Below are 19,546 nucleotides of genomic sequence, written 5' to 3'. Positions count from 1 at the left end.
GACACTTGCCATAAGTGCTACAGCTTTACCAAGCAATGGTGTTCCGGATCAAGTCCCGGCCTAACTCCACCTTCCCTCCCTATAGGACTGTCCTACCTAAACACCACTGTGAAGTAAGAACACAGAGGGCAGTACAATCCCCAAGGCCAGTCTCAGAGCAGCTTCAAACAGTCCCATCCTTTTACAGTCTTATTCCTCTGCTCTGCTTGCCTCATCCAGAGTACATATTTCTATCTCAGATAGCCCCAAGCAGTAAAAGAAATGTAAATGTGAGAAGGGGGTTGGTCAGGAGTGGAGGTTCTAGAGACACAGGAATGGGAGAGGACTGTTTTTTTAAAAACTCAAAGGGGGCAGAAGAAAGTTAACTATAGTTAAGTATGTCCTAGGAGTCTCAGGTGAAATATGAGGAAACAGGAACTCCCACAACCTCTCAAAGCTGAAACCCAGATGCAGAAGGGAAGAAGAAATGCAGAGAGAATTCAGACAGATCTCAAGACTAGAGAGTGGGGAGGTAAGAAAGAGATGTGTACAAATCTGGTAGGAATAGAATTGGCTTTGCTGGTAAGAGAAATGTGCAGTGGTGTTCATGAATGATGCCATATAAGCTTGCTGGGAATACTTTAGTAAGAGCCTAACTGTGGATTAAAAACTAGAAAGGAAAACAACAGCAACACTAATAAGAAGAAGAATAGTAACATTGCTTTAGTGCTTATTATAGGACAGACACTGAGCTGAGTACTTTACATCCATTATCTCATTTAATATTCCAAACAACCTATTGAAATGGGTGCTATTCTTATCCCCATAGCTTGGAGAAGTGAAGTGACTTGCCCAAAGTCTACAGCTGGGAGACAGTTCACCTAGAATCTGAACCCAGATTAGTCTGACTCTGGAGTCTGGGTGTTTATAATTATACCCCAAGTGAATTGTGTTGTGGCTTGTCGAGTGTTCATGGCTTACTTTCAACTTGTGTGTTTGAGAGAGGTAGAGAAACAAAGACCAAACAGGCTCTGTCTTTTGTACTCCATGGCTGTCAGGAAGCAAATAAAAGGTAAATGACATAGAAAGCATTTCTCAGTGCCCCAAATGTATCTCAGTGGTTCCTTGCATATCCATGAACCAAGAAGTAGAGAAGCAGGCTTACATCAGCCACCTCGTATGAAGGTCCTGGGAGTAACTCACCAAGAACAAGCCCGCCTAGCCTACAGAATCTGTCTGCTTGCTGATAGCTGAACTTTCCTTAGATGAGGACCGTCCTTTCATGGGATCCAATACTCTAGCAGCATCTTACCAAGAAGTGTGGGTTTTATACATGAGAACTGAATGCCCTTTGGCAGACAAGACTCACACATGCCTCTTATCCTTGACGTGCACATATACACTCAGTGACAAGCATTTCTTGCTTATGGCTGGGGAGGAGTACCCAAAGTACCCTTTGGACTAGCTCCTCTCTGCCTTTAATAGCCTAAAAGAACTTGAACAAGAGTCAAAAAGTAATGGAGAAAGGGAAAACAAGAACTCGAAGTGAGAAACTAAATTGGTTGGCAGCCCTGCATGAAAAGAGAGAGTTCTAATGTCTATGTAACTCACCTCTTCCTGAGGTCTAGGAACATAACCCTGAACACCTCGGGGTGTTTTTCTTCTCTCTGCCTACCTTTTAGCTTCCAACCCATGAGCTTCTCTTGCTAACACGCCTTCAGCGAAGAACTAAATGTTCCATTTTCTCCAAAGTCTGACTTTGCTGTCACTAAATCACCCCATTGATCTCTGAAAGGCATCACTGATTCCTTTAATGAGCTACTGTACTGAATATAACTGCAAGTCTTCCCATTTGCCTTGAATTCTTGCATAGTCTTCACTTATTTTCCCTACTTTATTATAGCTAGAATTTTTGTCTCAACATTCTAAGACTCCCATTAGTACTTCTACTTGTCCTTAACACCTGATGCTTAGCATCTCTCTAATGCCTTCCTTCCTACCTGATTACTTTTCACACTTAACTGTGCTTCATGCTGACCTTCTGCATTATTCTTCCTTTCATTATTGTTACGTGTCAAGGAACTCTTCAGTCATTTAATACTCTTTCTTGAAATATACCCTACTATATCTCTGAAAGAAAAGGCATAAGGATGGAGAAGAAATCCTCAGTTGCAAGCACAAAGAAACAAGGTACAGACAGTGGGAGAAGCCATCCAAAACTATCTGTAAACAAAATCTGAAGGCTATCTGAGGTAGAAGGGAGGAGATGGAAAAGAGAAAAGGGGATCTTCTTTTTTGTTTTGTTTTTTTTAATACAATTTGCAGAATCTAAATGCATTGGCTCAACAACTGCAATTCATGAGTAGAGTTGATACCTTCAATTGGGGAAATAGTGGCTCTAACGTGGAGTATGTAAACATGAACAGTAATCATCTTGTATTAAATGAAAACCTAGCCCAAATGGTCACTCATGAGAACTTCATGACACTGATCTAGCCAATCTCTTATTCAACAAAATGTCAGTGCACACACTGGGAGTTTACCAGTTGTTGGGTACTGCCCTGGGACTGAGCATTTAGCAACAAACCAACCGACACAGTCTTGTCTTCATTAAGCTTATAGTCAAAGGGCATGTTTTTATCTGCCTTCCTAGGCCTATCAAGTTCAAGAGCTTATCTAAGACCCTACAGGATCCCATTTTATCTAATCCCTTCTTATAGATCCATGAAAGGTACAGTCATCCCAGCAAACATACTCACTATGTCATTGTTCCTCAAAACCAGTGGAACTTCATAGACTTCACAGGGAGTGTAGTTCTGAAATACAATTTCTGATGGAAAGGGCTGGAATAAGGCCTGATCCAGGTCAATTCCTGGAAACTGCAGTTGAAAGAATAAAATCATATAGTCACACAATGGCAGAAACAACTGGGGAAGATAAGAAATTACTACATATACCTATGAATATTAACACCAAGAACAAAGGAAACATTCAAAGAGGGGAAAGTACTATAAACACTATTATAATCAGTAAGGTTATTGTCATCAACTTCTTTAATACAAAAGAAAGTAGGTTTTGTTCCTCAATTTAAAAAATAGGCTAGTTAGAACAACAACTCAAAACTTCCATTTCCAGTAATGGTGAATAAGGTAATTTGAGCCAACTCCCCTATGAGAATAAGAAGAAAAGCTGTAACAACAAAAACCTGTTTGGAGGCACTGAGGGATTAAAAAAACAGTATTATCTAATGTTAAAACTGAATTATCTCAAGCTAATAGCTTATGTAGCATCCAACAGGTTTTGAGTACTGCCATGTTTCCCTTAAAAATTCAGAATACCCCACGATGCTGTGTTGAGTTCACGGTTGTATCCTGGGAGCACCCCAGCAGAGAGTTTGGAAATTGAAGATGTAAGTATCCACCTCAATAATTTAGAACAACAATAGCAAACATAAAAAACACATTAAAACCCAAACAAAAAACCAAAAACGACACAACAAAAACAGCAGAAATTAATGAAATACAAAGTAACTGTCCCACAGAATCAACAAGGCCAAAAGTTGAGTCTTTAAAGACTAATAAAAATAATAAAATACCTGAGTCTGATCAAGAAAAGAAGACACGGCCAATTATAAAAGAGCCAATTATAAAAAATAGGAACATTACTACAGAACCCAAACTAAGTAAAACGATAACAAATGCGAAAATTTAGATTAAAATTATAAATTCCTAAAAGATACAATTTGTAAAAACTAGCACAAAAAGAAATCGAAAATATGAAGTGTTCCCTAACTATTAGAGAAATTGAATCTGTAAAGTAAAAACTTTTCATGGATGAAACTCTGGCCCAAATAGCTCTACAAGCAAATTCTGGCAAACATTTAAAGAAAATACAACTTGGGGCTTCCCTGGTGGCACAGTGGTTAAGAATCCACCTGCCAGTGCAGAGGACACGGGTTCGGGCCCTGGTCCAGGAAGATCCCACATGCCGCGGAGCAACTAAGCCCGTGCGCCACAACTACTGAGCCTGCGCTCTAGAGCCCACGAGCCACAACTACTGAAGCCCACGTGCCTAGAGCCCATGCTCCATAACAAGAGAAGCCACCACAATGAAAAGCCAGTGCACCACAACGAAGAGTAGCCCCCGCTCGCCGCAACTAGAGAAAGCCCACATGCAGCAATGAAGACTCAATGCAGCCAAAAATAAATAAATAAATAATGTTTTTTAAATCACATACAAAATACAAATAAACCTGATGAAGCAGATGAAAGGCATATGCTGAGAACTATAAAACATTTATAAAAGAAACTGAAGATGATTCAAAGAAATGGAAAGATAGCTCATGCTCTTGGATTGGAAGAATTAAACTGTTAAAATGCCCATACTACCCAAAGCAATCTACAGATTTAATGTGATCCCTATCAAATTACCTATGACATTTTTCACAGAACTAGATCAATTAATCCTAAAATTTATATGGAACCATAAAAGACTCAGAATTGCCAAAGCAATCCTGAGGAAAAAGAACAAAGCTAGAGGCATAACCCTACCAGACTTTAGACAATACTACAAAGCTACAGTAATCAAAACAGCAAGGTTTTGGTACAAAGACAGACATATGGATCAATGGAACAGAACAGAGCTCAGAAATAAACCCACACACTTATGGTCAATTCATCTTTGACAAAGGAGGTAAGAATACACAATGGAGAAAAGACAGTCTCTTCAGCAAGCAGTGCTGGGAAAGCTGGACAGCCACATGTAAATCAATGAAATTAGAACACACCCTTACACCATACACAAAAATAAACTCAAAATGGTTTAAAGACTTAAGCATAAGATATGACACCATAAAACTCCTAGAAGAGACCATAGGAAAAACATTCTCTGACATAAATTGTACCAATATTTTCATAGGTCAGTCTCCCAAGGCAACAGAAATAAAAGCAAAAATAAACAAATAGGAGCTAATCAAACTTATAAGCTTTTGCACAGTAAAGGAAACAATAAACAAAATGAAAAGACGACCTACAGACTGGGAGAAATTATCTGCAAATGATGCAACAGACAAGGGCTTAATTTCCAAAATATACAAATAGCTCATACAACTCAATAACAAGAAAAGAAACAATCAAAGAATGGGCAGAAGATCTAAATAGACATTTCTCCAAAGAAGAAATACAGATAACCAATAGGCACATGAAAAAGTGCTCAACACCACTAATTATGCAAACCAAAACCACAATGAGTTACCACCTCACAGTGGTCAGAATGGCCATCATTAAAAGTCTATAAATAACAAATGGTGGAGACGGTGTGGAGAAAAAGGAATCTTCTACACTGTTGGTGGTAATGTAAATTGGTACAGCCACTGTGGAGAACAGTATGGAGGTTCTTTAAAAAAAACTAAAAACAGAGTTACCATATGATCCTGCAATCCCACTCCTAGGCATATATCTGGATAAAACTTTAATTCAAAAAGATACATGCAACCCCAATATTCATAGCAGCTCTATTTACAATAGCCAAGACATGGAAACAACCTAAATGTCCATTGACAGATGAATGGCTAAAGGAGACATGGTATATATACACAATGTAATACTACTCAGCCATAAAAAAGAATGAAATAATGCCATTTGTAGCAACATGAATGGACCTAAAGGTTATCATACTAAGTAAAGTAAGTGAGAAGGACAAATACCATATGATATCACTTACATGTGGAATCTAAAATATGACAGAAATGAACTTATTTATGAAACAGAAACAGACTCACAGACATAGAAAACAAACTTATGGTTACCAAAGGGGAAAGAGGGTGGGAAAGGGAGAAATTAGGAGTTTGGGATTAGCAGATACAAACTACTATATATGAAATAGATAAACAACAAGGTCCTACTGTATAGCACAGGGAACTATAATGTCCTATAGTAAACTACAATGAAAAAGAAAAACAAAAAATTAAATGTCTTCCATTTAATGATGATGTTGTTAGCATAACTTTCATATATTTCAGAAAGACAGCAGGAGACAGGAAAATTATAGGTCATGAACCATAGATCAAAACAAAAAAAGCAAATCATTAGCAAACTGAAACCTACAATATATAAAAAAGATAATACATGACCAAGTTGAGTCTATCTCAGAAATACAAGGCTATTTTAACACTAGAAGTTTTGATCAAGAAGAAACAAAACTGACATTTTCCCCAGAACAAAAACTTGTTTATTTAGAAAATTCAAAATAACCTATAGATAAATTAGAATTAACAAGTGATTTATCAAGGTCACTGAGTACAAGGTCAACATAAAAAATCAATTATATTTCTTTGTACTAGCAATGAACATTTAGGAAATGAAATTTATAAACAATATCATTTAAAATCACATCCTAAAACATAAAATACATAGGAATAAATCCAATGAAAGATGTGCAAGAACTTTACCTGGAAAAACTACAAACCATTATCGACAGAAATTAAAGAAGATCTACACTGAACTACTGACAATTGCGTGGAAAATACACAAAATGCATATTTATAGGAAGAGTCCATCATTTAGACAGGGTAAAAGAATCATAAGAATCCCTAAGTTAGAACTCTGGGGAGAAGAAAAGGCTAACACAACTCAGTTACTCCTCCTCCCTTCCTCTCATTTCCCTTCCAAATAAACACATACATATGATCTGCTTTCATAAAGAGCTGCCCTTAGAATCATGGAGAGTTCCTGCTGGTCTGTGACCCTACCGAGCTCCGCCTCAACATTAACTACCTGCAAACAGCAAGTCCAGGAAGAATTCCCTTCTTTATTTCAAAGATGAGTGATAATAATAATCACAATGACAAAGAGATGAAAAATTCATGTGTTCATTCAATAAATGCTAATTGAGTTTCTAATATTTTCCATATGTTGAGCATAGAGTAGTGAACAAAGCCAATAAAGCCCCTGCCTCATGAAGTTGAAATGCTTAAGGAAATGGATAAAAAATAAAGAAATAGGGACTTCCCTGGTGGTCCAGGGGCTAAGACTCCACAATCCCAATGCAGGAGGCCCAGGTTCAATCGCTAGTCAGGGAACTAGATCCCGTATGCCGTAACTAAAGATCCCACACACGGCAACGAAAATCCCACGGGCCTCAACTAAGACTCAGCACAGCCACATAAATAAATAAATATTTTTTTAAAAAAAGAAATACATAATATGAGGTCAGGCAGTGATAAGGCTATGAAGAAAACCAAAGTAGGACAAGGAGACAGAGTGAATGGGGGATGGCCTCTCTGAGGAAATGATCTGAAGCAAGTCACGCAAAGATCTGAGAGAACAGCATTCCAGTTAGAAGGAATAACAAATGCAAAGGCCCTAGGGTGAGAATTATCCTTGAGTGTTTGGAGAGCAGCAAGAGGGGAGAGCAGCTAGAGGAGAATGAGCTGGGGGAGAGAGGAAGGAAAAGACTATGAAGGGCTCAGGATCAGATAATGCAGGACCTTATAACTATGAGGGTAACAGGAAGCTACTAGGTGGTTTTCAACACGGAAGTAACATGTTCTGATTCACATTTTTAAAAACCACTCTTGGGACTTCCCTGGTGGCACAGTGGTTAAGAATCTGCCTGCCAATGCAGGGGACATGGGTTCAAGCCCTGGTTCGGGAAGATCCTACATGCCACGGAGCAACTAAGCCCGTGTGCCACAACTACTGACCCCGCGAGCCACAACTACTGAAGCCCACGCACCTAGAGCCCATGCTCTGCAACAAGAGAAGCCACCACAGTGAGGAGCCTGTGCAACACAATGAAGAGTAGCCCCCGCTCACTGCAACTAGAGAAAGCCCACGTGCAACGGAGACTCAACACAGCCATAAATAAATAAATAAATATTTTAAATAAATAAATAAATAATAAAATAAAAATCACTCTTACTTCTTTGTGGAGAATTGATAACGGGGCGATGAGTTGGAAACAGGGAGGCTATTTCAGGAGTCTAGATGATGGTGGGTTGAACTGGGATGGCAGTGGTGGAGGTGGTGAGAAGTGGTTGGATTAAAGACATATTTGTGATTATTAGCCCTTGTTTTGGATTTCATATAAGACGTGAGAAAAACAGAGGCATCAGAGATAACACCAAGGTTTTTGGCCTGAGAAAATAGATAAATGGGGGTATTACACGGTGGAGGGAGGAAAGACAAAAGAGGAAAGATCATGCCTTTAGGGAAAGAATGTAATGCAAAAATTAGCTCTTAAGGATTTTAAGTTTGAGCTGCCAATCACACATTGAGCTGAATATATGATCCAGAGTTCAGGGGCTAGGCCATAGCAGGAGATATAATTATGAAAGCAATCACTTAAAAGGTGAAATTTAAAGCCTTGTTCCTGGAAGGAGTCACCTAAGGAATGAGTTCAGAAGAGAAAGAAGTTTAAGGACCAAGTACTGGGGAACTCCAATATTTAGCCAACAGGAAGAGGAGAAAGATCCAACAAATAAGAAAAAAGCAACCAGTGAAGTAGGAAGAAAGCCAAAGAAGAGTGATATCTGAGACACAAGTGAATTAAAAAGTACAAAAAAAGAAACTAACTGTAAAATGCTGTGAGACAACCCAGGTGTGTTGAACTGGTCAAGCTTAAGAATGAATTTTTAGAGAAACACACACACACACACAACTCAAAGTAAGGGATACAGAGGTTAAGTTGATGAATGTAATTACAATGAAATGGGAATGAACAGAAAGTTTAAGATGGATTAGGGAGGAAATGCAAGGTGTAGAAGGGCAGACAAAGAAGATCCAGCATGTTCACAATTGATATTTCTAAAAAACATAAAAACAAAAATGGCCTGGACAAATACTTGATAATTCAAGAAAAACTTTCTAAAAATAAAATAATGGTATGTAGTGTCTTAGGAAAAATTTAGTCACATCCTAATAAAATCACTGGACATCAAATAAGAATAAACAATCTTTGGGCAAACAAGCTAAAATATTAGGCTGCATACTTCCGCATATCGTCATTTAAAGCCAGAAGGTAGTGAAGAAAATGCCTGCAAATCTCTTATGGGGAAAATGTGTGACCCAAGAATTTTACATCTAACAAATCTGCAGTTCACCTATAAAGGCAATAGGCAAATATTATCAAATTTATAAAATCAAGGAAATATAGTTTCCATAATCTCTTCTTGAGGAAATGAGAAGAGTACGACTATCTACCAAAAAACAAATGAAACTCCGGAAAACAAAGGAAAAAATAACCGACTGAGTTGACAGAGGACAGAGGCAAGAAGATGAGATGCGGTACACTAATTTCTTCATCCTTCATAGCAGGAATCAAAATACATTAAAACACACACAAAAGCAGTACACACAGAACAATACACATAGTCTGGTCTTAGTTATGCTCTGGGAAAGGAGCATTTAGCCCTTAATTAGGATGAATTAGCTTTGGAGAAAGCTGTGTTCCCTGCTCTCAAAGTTAGAGGGTGTTATGGGAAAGAGAGGAAACAATGAATAGCTAAAGCTAGAAGTGCTCAGAAGAAGAGCAAATTTTATGGGATGGCAATGGCATGCCAAGGAGAGCAAAAGAGCCTGAGGGACTCACTTGTCTTGTGGGAAATCACTCTGAAAAACCCTCAGGAATAGCTGGGAACCCTTTGAGAGGAGGCTAATCTCCAGCAGTTTAACTGATGGAGGCTCATACCATAATTTGTGCAAAAAGTGAAGCATATAATTCAAGAAATTAATTAAAATGTAGGAAATAAGAACTACTTTATAAACATATACTCCTAAAGCCTGGAATGTATGGTTTACATGAGAATACAGAAACATGTTAAAATAGCTATTCTTTAGAGACTAAAAGGATACATTTGTTATTAGAAATCAGCCAGAATAGACAAAAATGCCTATTTTAATAAACAGTTCCTCCTTCTTCCTTTCTAGTTATGACAGCTCAGGTAAGGAGGGATTTCTTACACTAGGAGGATAACCTAATTGGGCTTGGTTAATATAATTCTTGGGATTACTCCTAATCTGTAAACAATGGTGTCCAGAAGTAGCTAAGGAAGAAATGTGACTAGTCAAAAGTTAGTTGAGGACTTCCCTGGTGGTCCAGTGGGTAAGACTCCATGCTCCCAATGCAGGGGGCCCAGGTTCGATCCCTGGTTGGGGAACTAGATCCCACATGCATGCCACAACTAAGAGTCCGCATGCCACAACTAAGACCCAGCACAGCCAAAAATAAATAAATAAAAATAATAAATATTTTTTAAGTTATTGTATTGTGTAATTCTTTTTGTATCAAATTATAGATATCAAGATCAACAGAGGTAGAAAAAGAACACATAAAACAAATCTAATAAGGGATTAGTTAGCCCAGGAACAATAAGTACTGCTTAGTTCTTATTGTTCTAGAATATTCACATTATTCCAGGACCTACTTTATATGCAAGTATGACAGAAAGCACCTACCTTTTGATATGTTGTTTCTCTCATATCTAAAAGTTCAGTGATCTGTGGTCGGCACGTCACACGTGTATTGGCAAGTCTCTGCTCTGTGGTGAGGGACATTTCCTTCAGGAACTCTGAGGGAGTCAGCTAGAATTTAAAGCAACAGGAGCCAAAGATTCATAAATGGTAATACTGAAAAAGTGCTTTCATAAGTGCCAGTAATGAATAATTTGTGTTTGCAGCTTTCAGAATAATTCTGGAATGCCACTAAGTTCCCCTATAAAACGTTTAAAATAACTGAATACAAGCGAAGTACCCATGCACTTCTGAGCTCTTTGCACAATAATTTGAAAGGATATGTGGTTGCTGTTTCCTTATGATTTTGAAGGAATCACACAAAAGAACCTGGGGTAGGGGAGAGGAAGGTCAAGAAATTGCACGGGAACATGACCAAAGAGCTTATATATGCTCAGAAGAGCATAAAACTCTAGGTTTCTAAAATCACTTAAGGGCTTCAGAGCTAAGGAGGCTAATCCTCCTTGAAATATTTCTATTTCTCAAATGAAGTTACAACATGCAAGTAAAGCTTTTGGGTGTTTATCATGTTATATCAGGTTATAAAGTAAAGGATCTGGGAAGTATGACTGTGCTGCTTAGGAACGAGTTTGAACTTTTTAGAAATCGTAAGAGCACATTTAGACCTTGTTTTAAAAGAGCTCTAAGTCAATCATCAGATCCAGCAGCCAGTCACATCCACATACCCAAACAAGAACACAAAATTCTTTAACACTTTCTACTGTTTTGAGAAAAAAATGTAACCTATCATTTAAATAAAATCATTTAAATAAACCAGCAAGGGCTTACCCAAGACCAATCACTATTAATCGTTGTTCTGGAATGTTCACTTTGTTCTAGGGCTACTTTATATGCAAAGAGATTATGATCACTGGCAGCAACATAATGCTTAAGTATGTGCCAAGACTTCTTAAAACATTCAGGGGCATATAATTTAGCTGATTCATTTCGCCTTGGGTTAAAATCAATGCTCTTCAAATTCCCTACACATTTAATTTTTGTGATTGAATCCATTTAAATGAAGGCATATTTCTAATATAGCTTTTAAGATTCCTTTTGATTGGAACACAGATTAGAATGTTAAAATGTTATGAGGTATCAGCTGTGTTGTGATTTAAATAAAAATAAACTCTTACAAGCAAAAAGTAAGGAGTTACTTTAAAGCTGAAACAAGAACAATCACAAAAGAAAATGATGATAGATTTTATTTTTCTAATTGGAACATAATCTGAGACTAGTTTTTAAAATGCAGTGAACACAATGTTTAACACTTTAAATTGTTATTGATATTTCCACAGCATGTAGTTTATAATTCAATTCTCACCAAATCATTATAATTCATTAAAAATGTAATTGTTTTCTATCATAAAGGACAGAAAAAGTTATGCATTTTTCCTAGATATTATACAGTCATCATTTTAATGCATTATGTTCTACAAATACACAAACAAAAATAACTCTTGCCAATCAACAGGTAATTGATTATATATGTTAAAACCTATGAAATTCTGATATTTGACTGTTTTTGAACTACATAAATGACAGTTTCTTAAGGTTCTAGCTAATATTTAGAAAATCTTAATAATTTGCTTGCATAGTCTTAGTTCAACTGATTAACTTAAGTAATTTAATTTAAGCCTCTACTTTGATGTATATAATTTCAAAAATTTCCCAAGCTTTAAAAGGTAACTATGCTCTGCAGCAATCTACCCATGTTAACTAAACTGATATTATCAGCCAGTAATTCTGTTTGATATTCTGAGAATGTCAAGTAGCAACTGTCATTCTCCTGAGGAGAAAGACTGCATTAAGTATTTTACTCTGAAATTCTCTTATACATTACCATTCGATTTACTTCTTCTTCTGTAACCACCTTCGAACTCAGGGGTGGCAAAATCTTGCTTTGGAATCCTTTAAGCGTTCTGACTAACCCCATATGAACAGCCCCCATGGACTCCTCAAGACTTCTACTTGTCATTTTTAGTTATTTCCTTTGTATACCTAAGAGTGAAAAAGAAATAGTTTTAGAACAAATACAGTTAACTCCTGAATACAGGTCACATTTTTTGAAGCTTTTTCCAATATACGAAGGTTTAGAAAATACTGATTTTCAAAAATACATCCAATGCTTGGAACAAATGCCTTAACTGTAGGAGTCTATTCCATGAATCTGTCTAGATTTAGCCTTACCCCGAAGTCTAGGATCACTTTTAGAAAAAGCAAGTGATTCTGGACTAAGCTCAGGGAAGACATGAAAACATAAGCAGTTACTATATTTTGGTACTTTTATCTTCTCCAGATAAATAAACAGAAACTGCTCAATAACTATACTTCATAGTTTGCTACTTTATCTGCTTATTTGACAATTCTCTCTCATGGCACCCTTCAAACACAATAAATATAAGGCTTCAAAAACCTTCACACCTAGGCAGAGAATTGAAAAAGGCAGTATGAGATGATACGTGGAAAAAGAAGTTTGTGAAAATTTTTTTGAAGTTTATAGTAATAAACAAGGCATTCAACAGCCACCCAATACCTCCAAAGCAAAGAAATAGGACATCTCCCCTTTGCATATATTTCCTTATACTTCTAGCAGGACACTTGCAACTTTGGAAGTCCATTTATGACTAAGTAGGGATTTCTACTTTTAATAATAGCAGGCTAGGTTGTTCTACCCTGTGCAGGGAAAAAAAAAAAAAAAAAAAAAAAAGCTTGATTCAATGTCAAATAAAAAACCTTAAAATTGTTAAAAGCTCAAAAGACAATAAGGCACTACCAGACCAAAATGGAGGGGAAAGCAGTGCATAAAGGAAAATAGATACGATAAATATGTAATAAGGTACACTGAAATAAAGCAGTAAAACACCCAAAGAAATGAATATGAAATTTTAAAATAAGAGAAAAGATCAGAAAAAGAAATGATTGAAATAGAAGACAGTGAAAGAAGTTCTAACATGCTATAATTGGAGCCCATGAAGAAGAAAAAGTACTGGAGGGAAATTAATATTTAAAGCCATAATCCAAGAAAAATTCCAGAAAAAAAAACAATGAAAAGGGACTAGTAGGTACCCAGGAAAACTGACCCAAAATGATCAACTATGAGTCATATCTTAGAAGAACTACTAGGCTTCAAAGAATTTTAAAAATTAGCATCCAGGCAAAAAGTCAAAATAACGTACAAGGGCAAGAGAATTAGATGTCATTGGACTTTGTAAAAGCAAGCCATGCAGTGGGAAAACAGAGGAGCAGCATTTTTCAAAGACTTTACAAAGCAGGAGCCAAGGATTTTACAAGGAACCAAGCTCTCCTTCAGTCACTGAGGCTACAGAAAAGGAGTTCTAAACATGCAAAAGCCCAGGGAATATTATAAACATGTTCCCTTCCTGAAGAATATACTAGAGGATGGGCTTCATCCAACCAAAAGCTGACTGGGGAATTTCAGCAAAAGGACTGATGATGAGCATTTCATATATTTAGTTGTACAGGTATTAAAATAATGTTGAAGACATAAGGAGAAGAATAGAATTTAAACGTTATATTTTCTGACAAAGTAGAAAGGATGCAATTTTAAATGAAAAGAAAAAAGAAAGACAGCCGAAAAGTAGAAAAGATTAACAACTGTGTAAGTACTAGGTAGGAATCAAACCATTTAACGAGATAGAATAAAGGAGAATTAAGGGAATTATGGTAGAAAGCCCCTATGATGGCAGTCAATGATACCTGTTTCCAAGCATTCATATATTTATATGATCCTCTCCCCTTGAGTGTGGGCTGTGCTTAGGTATTCTAACAAATATAATACAGCACAAGTGATGGATGTCACATCTGAGATCAGTTATAAAGAAAATTAGTTCCATCTTGGGCACTGCCTGGCTCTCTCGAATCACCAGTTACCACATTGTAAGGACACTCAGGAAATCTATAGAGAGGCCCATGTGGTGAGGAACCAAGCCTTGACAGCAATGACATGAGTGAGCTTGGCAGTGGATCTTCTGAAGCCTGCCAACAACCATGTGAATGAAAGCAGAGTTGCCAGACCCAGTTGAGCCTTAAGATGACTGCAGTCTGGACAACAGCTTGACAGGAGATGCATGAGAGACCCTGAGTAGGAAGCACCCAGCTAAGCCTGACCTACAGAAACTGAGAAAACAAATATTCAGTGTTTTACGCTATTAATCTGGGGGTAATTTGTTATACAGTAATAGATAACAATACAGGCCACTATAAACGGTTTATATACAAAGAAACTACTGAATATAAAGATAAATCTTCCTAAATACTAAAAGTAATTTTAGAAAAAGCAAAGAAGACATACTAAATAAAAACAATAAATCATATACAATCACAGTATACAATATTCAATACACATAATTATTACAGTGTAAAGTAATATAGGCAGTGTGATGTCACCATCATGGAATAGGTGGTTGCCAACTTCAATCCCCCTCACAAAAAGACCAGCTAGCAATCCTCCATGGACAAGACACCTTTGTGAAAATCCCAGAACCCAGGAAGAGACTGAAGCATCCCCCTGGATCACAGAAACAGGGAAAAACCTCAAAAACATTTTGTTAAGTAACATAAGCCAGTCACAAAAAACTACATATTGTATGAGTCTGTTCACATGAAGTGACCAGAACAGGAAAATCTCTAGAGAGAAAGTAATAGATTAGTCGCTGCAAAGGGCTGGGAGAAATGAAGGAATAGAAGGGTGTTAACTAAAAGGTATGGGATTGCTTTCTGAGATGATGAAAATGTTTAAAGTTGCCTGTGGTGATGATTGCATGTGTTCGTGAATATACTAAAAACTGTGGGTTGTATGTACACTTTAAATGGGTGAATTGTATTCTGAACTGAATGTGAATTATATCTCAATAAAGTTGTTAAAATATATATTTTAAAACATTTTGAAAAATCAATTATTAAAAGTTGAAAAGTGAAACAAATAAACCTTGCTGTATATCAAATTGGTGTTGTAACACCAAACAATTATTCCAACCAACTTTAAAACATGGTTTTTGACTATATATCTTCATTGTATAGTAGTCTTATTGTTGGTCATAATATCAATAATATTTTAAAAACAAGTAGCTACATCAATATTGCTAGGAATCAAGCATTTCAGCATTTTAAAAATACAAAACAAAAAAAGTTCTTATATTAAGAAACCCTATAATCTTAAATTTAAATGGAAAATCTGAGTTTTAGCTCTTGATTATTCTCTCCTTTTAAATAACCTCCCTACTGAAAGACCCCAGAAGCAAAGAAAGCTAAGTAAGCAATGACAGTCCAGGGACATAATGTGGTCTTTAAACACCATTTCCCACTAAAAGAAACCATAACTCCTTAGAGAAATGGGTAATTCAAGGTCTGGGGCATGAAATGTATAAGATGAACTTGGAACATTCTATTATACTGTAAAATAAGTACATTATCAAAGGCTACTAGGGTTGTATCTAAGGAGCCCAGAGCCACTTGAAGGAGCTTCCATTCACCAAAGACAGGACAATTTGGGGAAAACAAAAACAAAAACAAAAGTCTGCAATGGATTAGTCTTTAAAACTCGGAGTTCAAAAGATACTAAAAAAAAAAAAATCGTTGGTCACCTTTGGAAGTTGCTAAGGCACCAGACTAATTATTTTGGAAATAATAACTGGGAAGAATCAACCATTTATTCTGTACCATTTTTGTACAAATTGCATTCCAAGTTAACCAAATAGTTGATGATGGAAAATTATTCTTCATAGAAGTACTCCAGCTAATAAATGCAGAAGAAATGACTGAAAAATAATCACCATTTGCAGCCCCTAATGAAACGAAGGTTCATCAATGTTAAAACCATTAGAAAGGATGTTGCTGAAGAACTTTATAATGGCTCAATCAGGCTAACAACACCAGAGCCCTCTAAATCAGTCTTAACACTAGAAGAGTGAAAACCAGACATATTATGAGCCTCCTGACGTGACGCAGTACACAGCACCACCTGTGCAGAACTATGAACAACAATCTAAACCTAAATCTAATTAAGTCTCTAGACCTACCAGCTAGGTTGCAGGAGATCAAGAAATGCAGGAACATGTGTATTCTGTAAGAATAAAATTAAGCCAAATCTAGAATGTGGAAAATGTTATAGGAAAATGACCTACTTCACTCAAGTAATAAAGAGCGTGTGTGTGCAAACATGAACACACAAGCGAGAGAGAGAGAGAGGAAGGATAGTTATGAATTAAGAGAATCACTTCAATGATAATGATATAGGTAGATTATAAGCAAAAGGATGGAAGAGGTATACCATGCAAAAGTTGGTCAAAAGAAAGCCAGAAGGGCTACAGTAATATTAGATAAAGTTGACTTCAAAAAAAAAAAAAAAAAAAAGATCAGGAACAGAGAGGGACACTATATAATGTAAAAGGCTGAATCTACCAAAAGGACACAGCAATCATAATTATAAGTGCACCAAACAACTTTTAAAATATGTGATTTGAACCAAGCTTCAAACTATATAATGCAAAAAATGAAAAGAACTCTACAAATCCACAACTGTAGCTGGAGACTTCAACATCTCTTTCTCAACAATTGATATAAGCACTAAACAGAAAATTAACACGATATAGACGAACTTAACACAACCAACATGATTTAATCAATATTTATGGAACAGTCCACCCAACAGCAGAATGCATGCGCTTTTCATGTGTCCAAGGAACATATACTAAGATAGACCATTTCCTAGGCCAAGAAATAAAATTCAACAAAGTTAAAAGAATTGGAATCATACAGAGGGCGCTGGTTGACCACTGTGAAATCAGAAACACACAACAGAAAGATAACACAAAATTCTCCAAACACTTGGAAACTAAACAACACACTTGTAAATAAATACATAAGTCAAAGAGGGAAATCCACAAGCACACTGAATTGAATGAAAATGAAAACACAGCATTTCAAAATATTGAAAAGGTAGCTAAAAAAGTGTTGAAATTTATAACACTAAATATTTAGATTAGAAAGCAGTAAAAGTCAAATGTGTCATCTAAGCTCCTAAGTTCAGAAAAAAGAACACCAAATAAAATGAAAGCAAACAGACAGAAGGAAATAATAAAGATAGGAGCAAAATCAATAAAATTAAAAACAGAAAAGCAATAGAGAAAATTAATTCAACAAAGATCTGATTCTCTGGAGAAATCAATAATATTGACAAACCTCTAGCAAAGAAAGAAGACACAAATCACCAATACTAGGAATTTAACAGGAGAGGACAAACCATACAGATATCAAAAGGACAGTAAGGGAACACTATAAACAACTCCACATTCATAAATTTGACAACTTAGATGTACTGCTTCAATTCCTCAAAGAACACATACTACAACAATTTAATATGAATAGATAATTTGAATAACTCTAACTATTAAAGAAATTGAATTCATAATTTTATAACTCAAAAAAAGAAATATCGGGCTTCCCTGGTGGTGCAGTGGTTGAGAGTCCGCCTGTCGATGCAGGGGACACGGGTTCGTGCCCCGGTCTGGGAAGATCCCACATGCCGCGGAGCGGCTGGGCCCATGAGCCATGGCCGCTGAGCATGCGCGTCCAGAGCCTGTGCTCTGCAACGGGAGAGGCCACAGCAGTGAGAGGCCCGCATACCACACACACAAAAAAGAAATACCTAGGTCTAGATGGTTTCACTGGAGAATGACAGCAAACATGGAAAGAAGAATTAACACCAATACTACCAATCTTTTCCAGAAAATGGAAAAGAGGGGAACACTTGACAATTCGTTTTATGAAGCCTAAGACAAAACCAGATGAAGAAAGTACCAAAAAAACCCCAAAACCCTAAAAACCAATATCCTTCATGAATATAAATTTAAAAATTTTAACGAAAATTTATCAGAATCTTAACAAGTTATTTAGCAATATGTAAAAAAAATTATATACCATGACCAAATAGGTTAAGTCCAGGAATGTAAGGCAAGTTCAATACTCAAATATCAATCAATGTAATCCATAATATTAGCAGGCTAAAGAAGAAACATCATATGATCATGTCAATTTATGCAGAAAAAGCATCTGACAAAATTCAATATCATTCATGATAAAAATTCCCAGAAAACTAAGGAATATAGAGGAACATAATAAAGAAAGTATACCAAAAACTTACAGGTGACATCATACTAAATGGTAAAAGACTGAATGCTTTCCCCCTAAAGACTGGGAACAAGGCAAGAAGGTCCATTCTCAACATGGCTATCAGACACAGTACTGGAAGTTCTAGTCAGTGTTATAAGAAGAAAAAAAGAAAGAAAAAGCATACAGAGCAGAAAACAAGAAATAAAATTGTCCTTATATGCAGATGGGATAAGTGTCTACACAGATATTCCCTAAGAATCTACAACAAACCTCCTAGAACTAACAAGTGAGTACAGCAAGGTCACAGGATATAAGATAAACATACAAATATCATTCATATTTCTATATACTAACAATGAAGATGTGGAAACCAAAATTTAAGATACGATACCATTTATAACTGCCACTCCTTCAAAAAAGAAGTAGGTGTAAATTGATCAAAACATATACAGGACTTACATGCTAAAAATGACAAAGTACTGATTAAAAAAATCAAAGAATATCTAATTAAAAGGAGATCTATGTTCACGGATTGGAAGACTCAACATAGCAAAGATGTCAATTCTCCTCAAATTAATACACAAGTTTAAACTAATTCCTATCAAATACCAGCAAAGTTTTTATTTAAACAAAGATAAATCTATTTAAAAATTTATATGAAAGGGTACAGGCCCTAGAATAACTAAAACAAACTTACAAAGAAGAAGAAAATGAGAAGAATTATTCTAACTGATTTCAAGGCTTATTACATAAGCTATAGTAATCAAGACTATGTTGTATTGGCAGAGGGATAGATATAGATCAATAGAAGAGAACAGAGAACTCAGAAATAGACCTACACAAATATTCCAAATTGATTTTTGACAAAGGTGCAAAAGCAATTCAATGTAAGAGAAAGAGCCTTTAAACAAATGGTGCTGGGGCCA

The 19,546-nt window shown here is 36.3% G+C and overlaps 1 protein-coding gene across 1 annotated transcript in view; it reads right to left on the bottom strand.

Annotated features, from left to right (window-relative positions):
• Positions 1-19,546, bottom strand: part of HYDIN (HYDIN axonemal central pair apparatus protein) — a 432,285-nt gene that overhangs the window by 328,780 nt on the left and 83,959 nt on the right. The window contains 3 exon segments of the mRNA XM_060000506.1: positions 2,739-2,858; positions 10,434-10,559; positions 12,331-12,488. Of these exon segments, the coding sequence (XP_059856489.1) occupies positions 2,739-2,858; positions 10,434-10,559; positions 12,331-12,465 (381 nt within the window). The 5' untranslated portion in view covers positions 12,466-12,488.

The sequence above is a fragment of the Delphinus delphis genome, chromosome 20 (genome assembly GCF_949987515.2).
Source record: "Delphinus delphis chromosome 20, mDelDel1.2, whole genome shotgun sequence".
In the NCBI taxonomy this organism is placed as follows: domain Eukaryota; kingdom Metazoa; phylum Chordata; class Mammalia; order Artiodactyla; family Delphinidae; genus Delphinus; species Delphinus delphis.
Note: the sequence above shows the minus strand (reverse complement) of the source record. Positions and strands in the feature narration are given on the sequence as shown.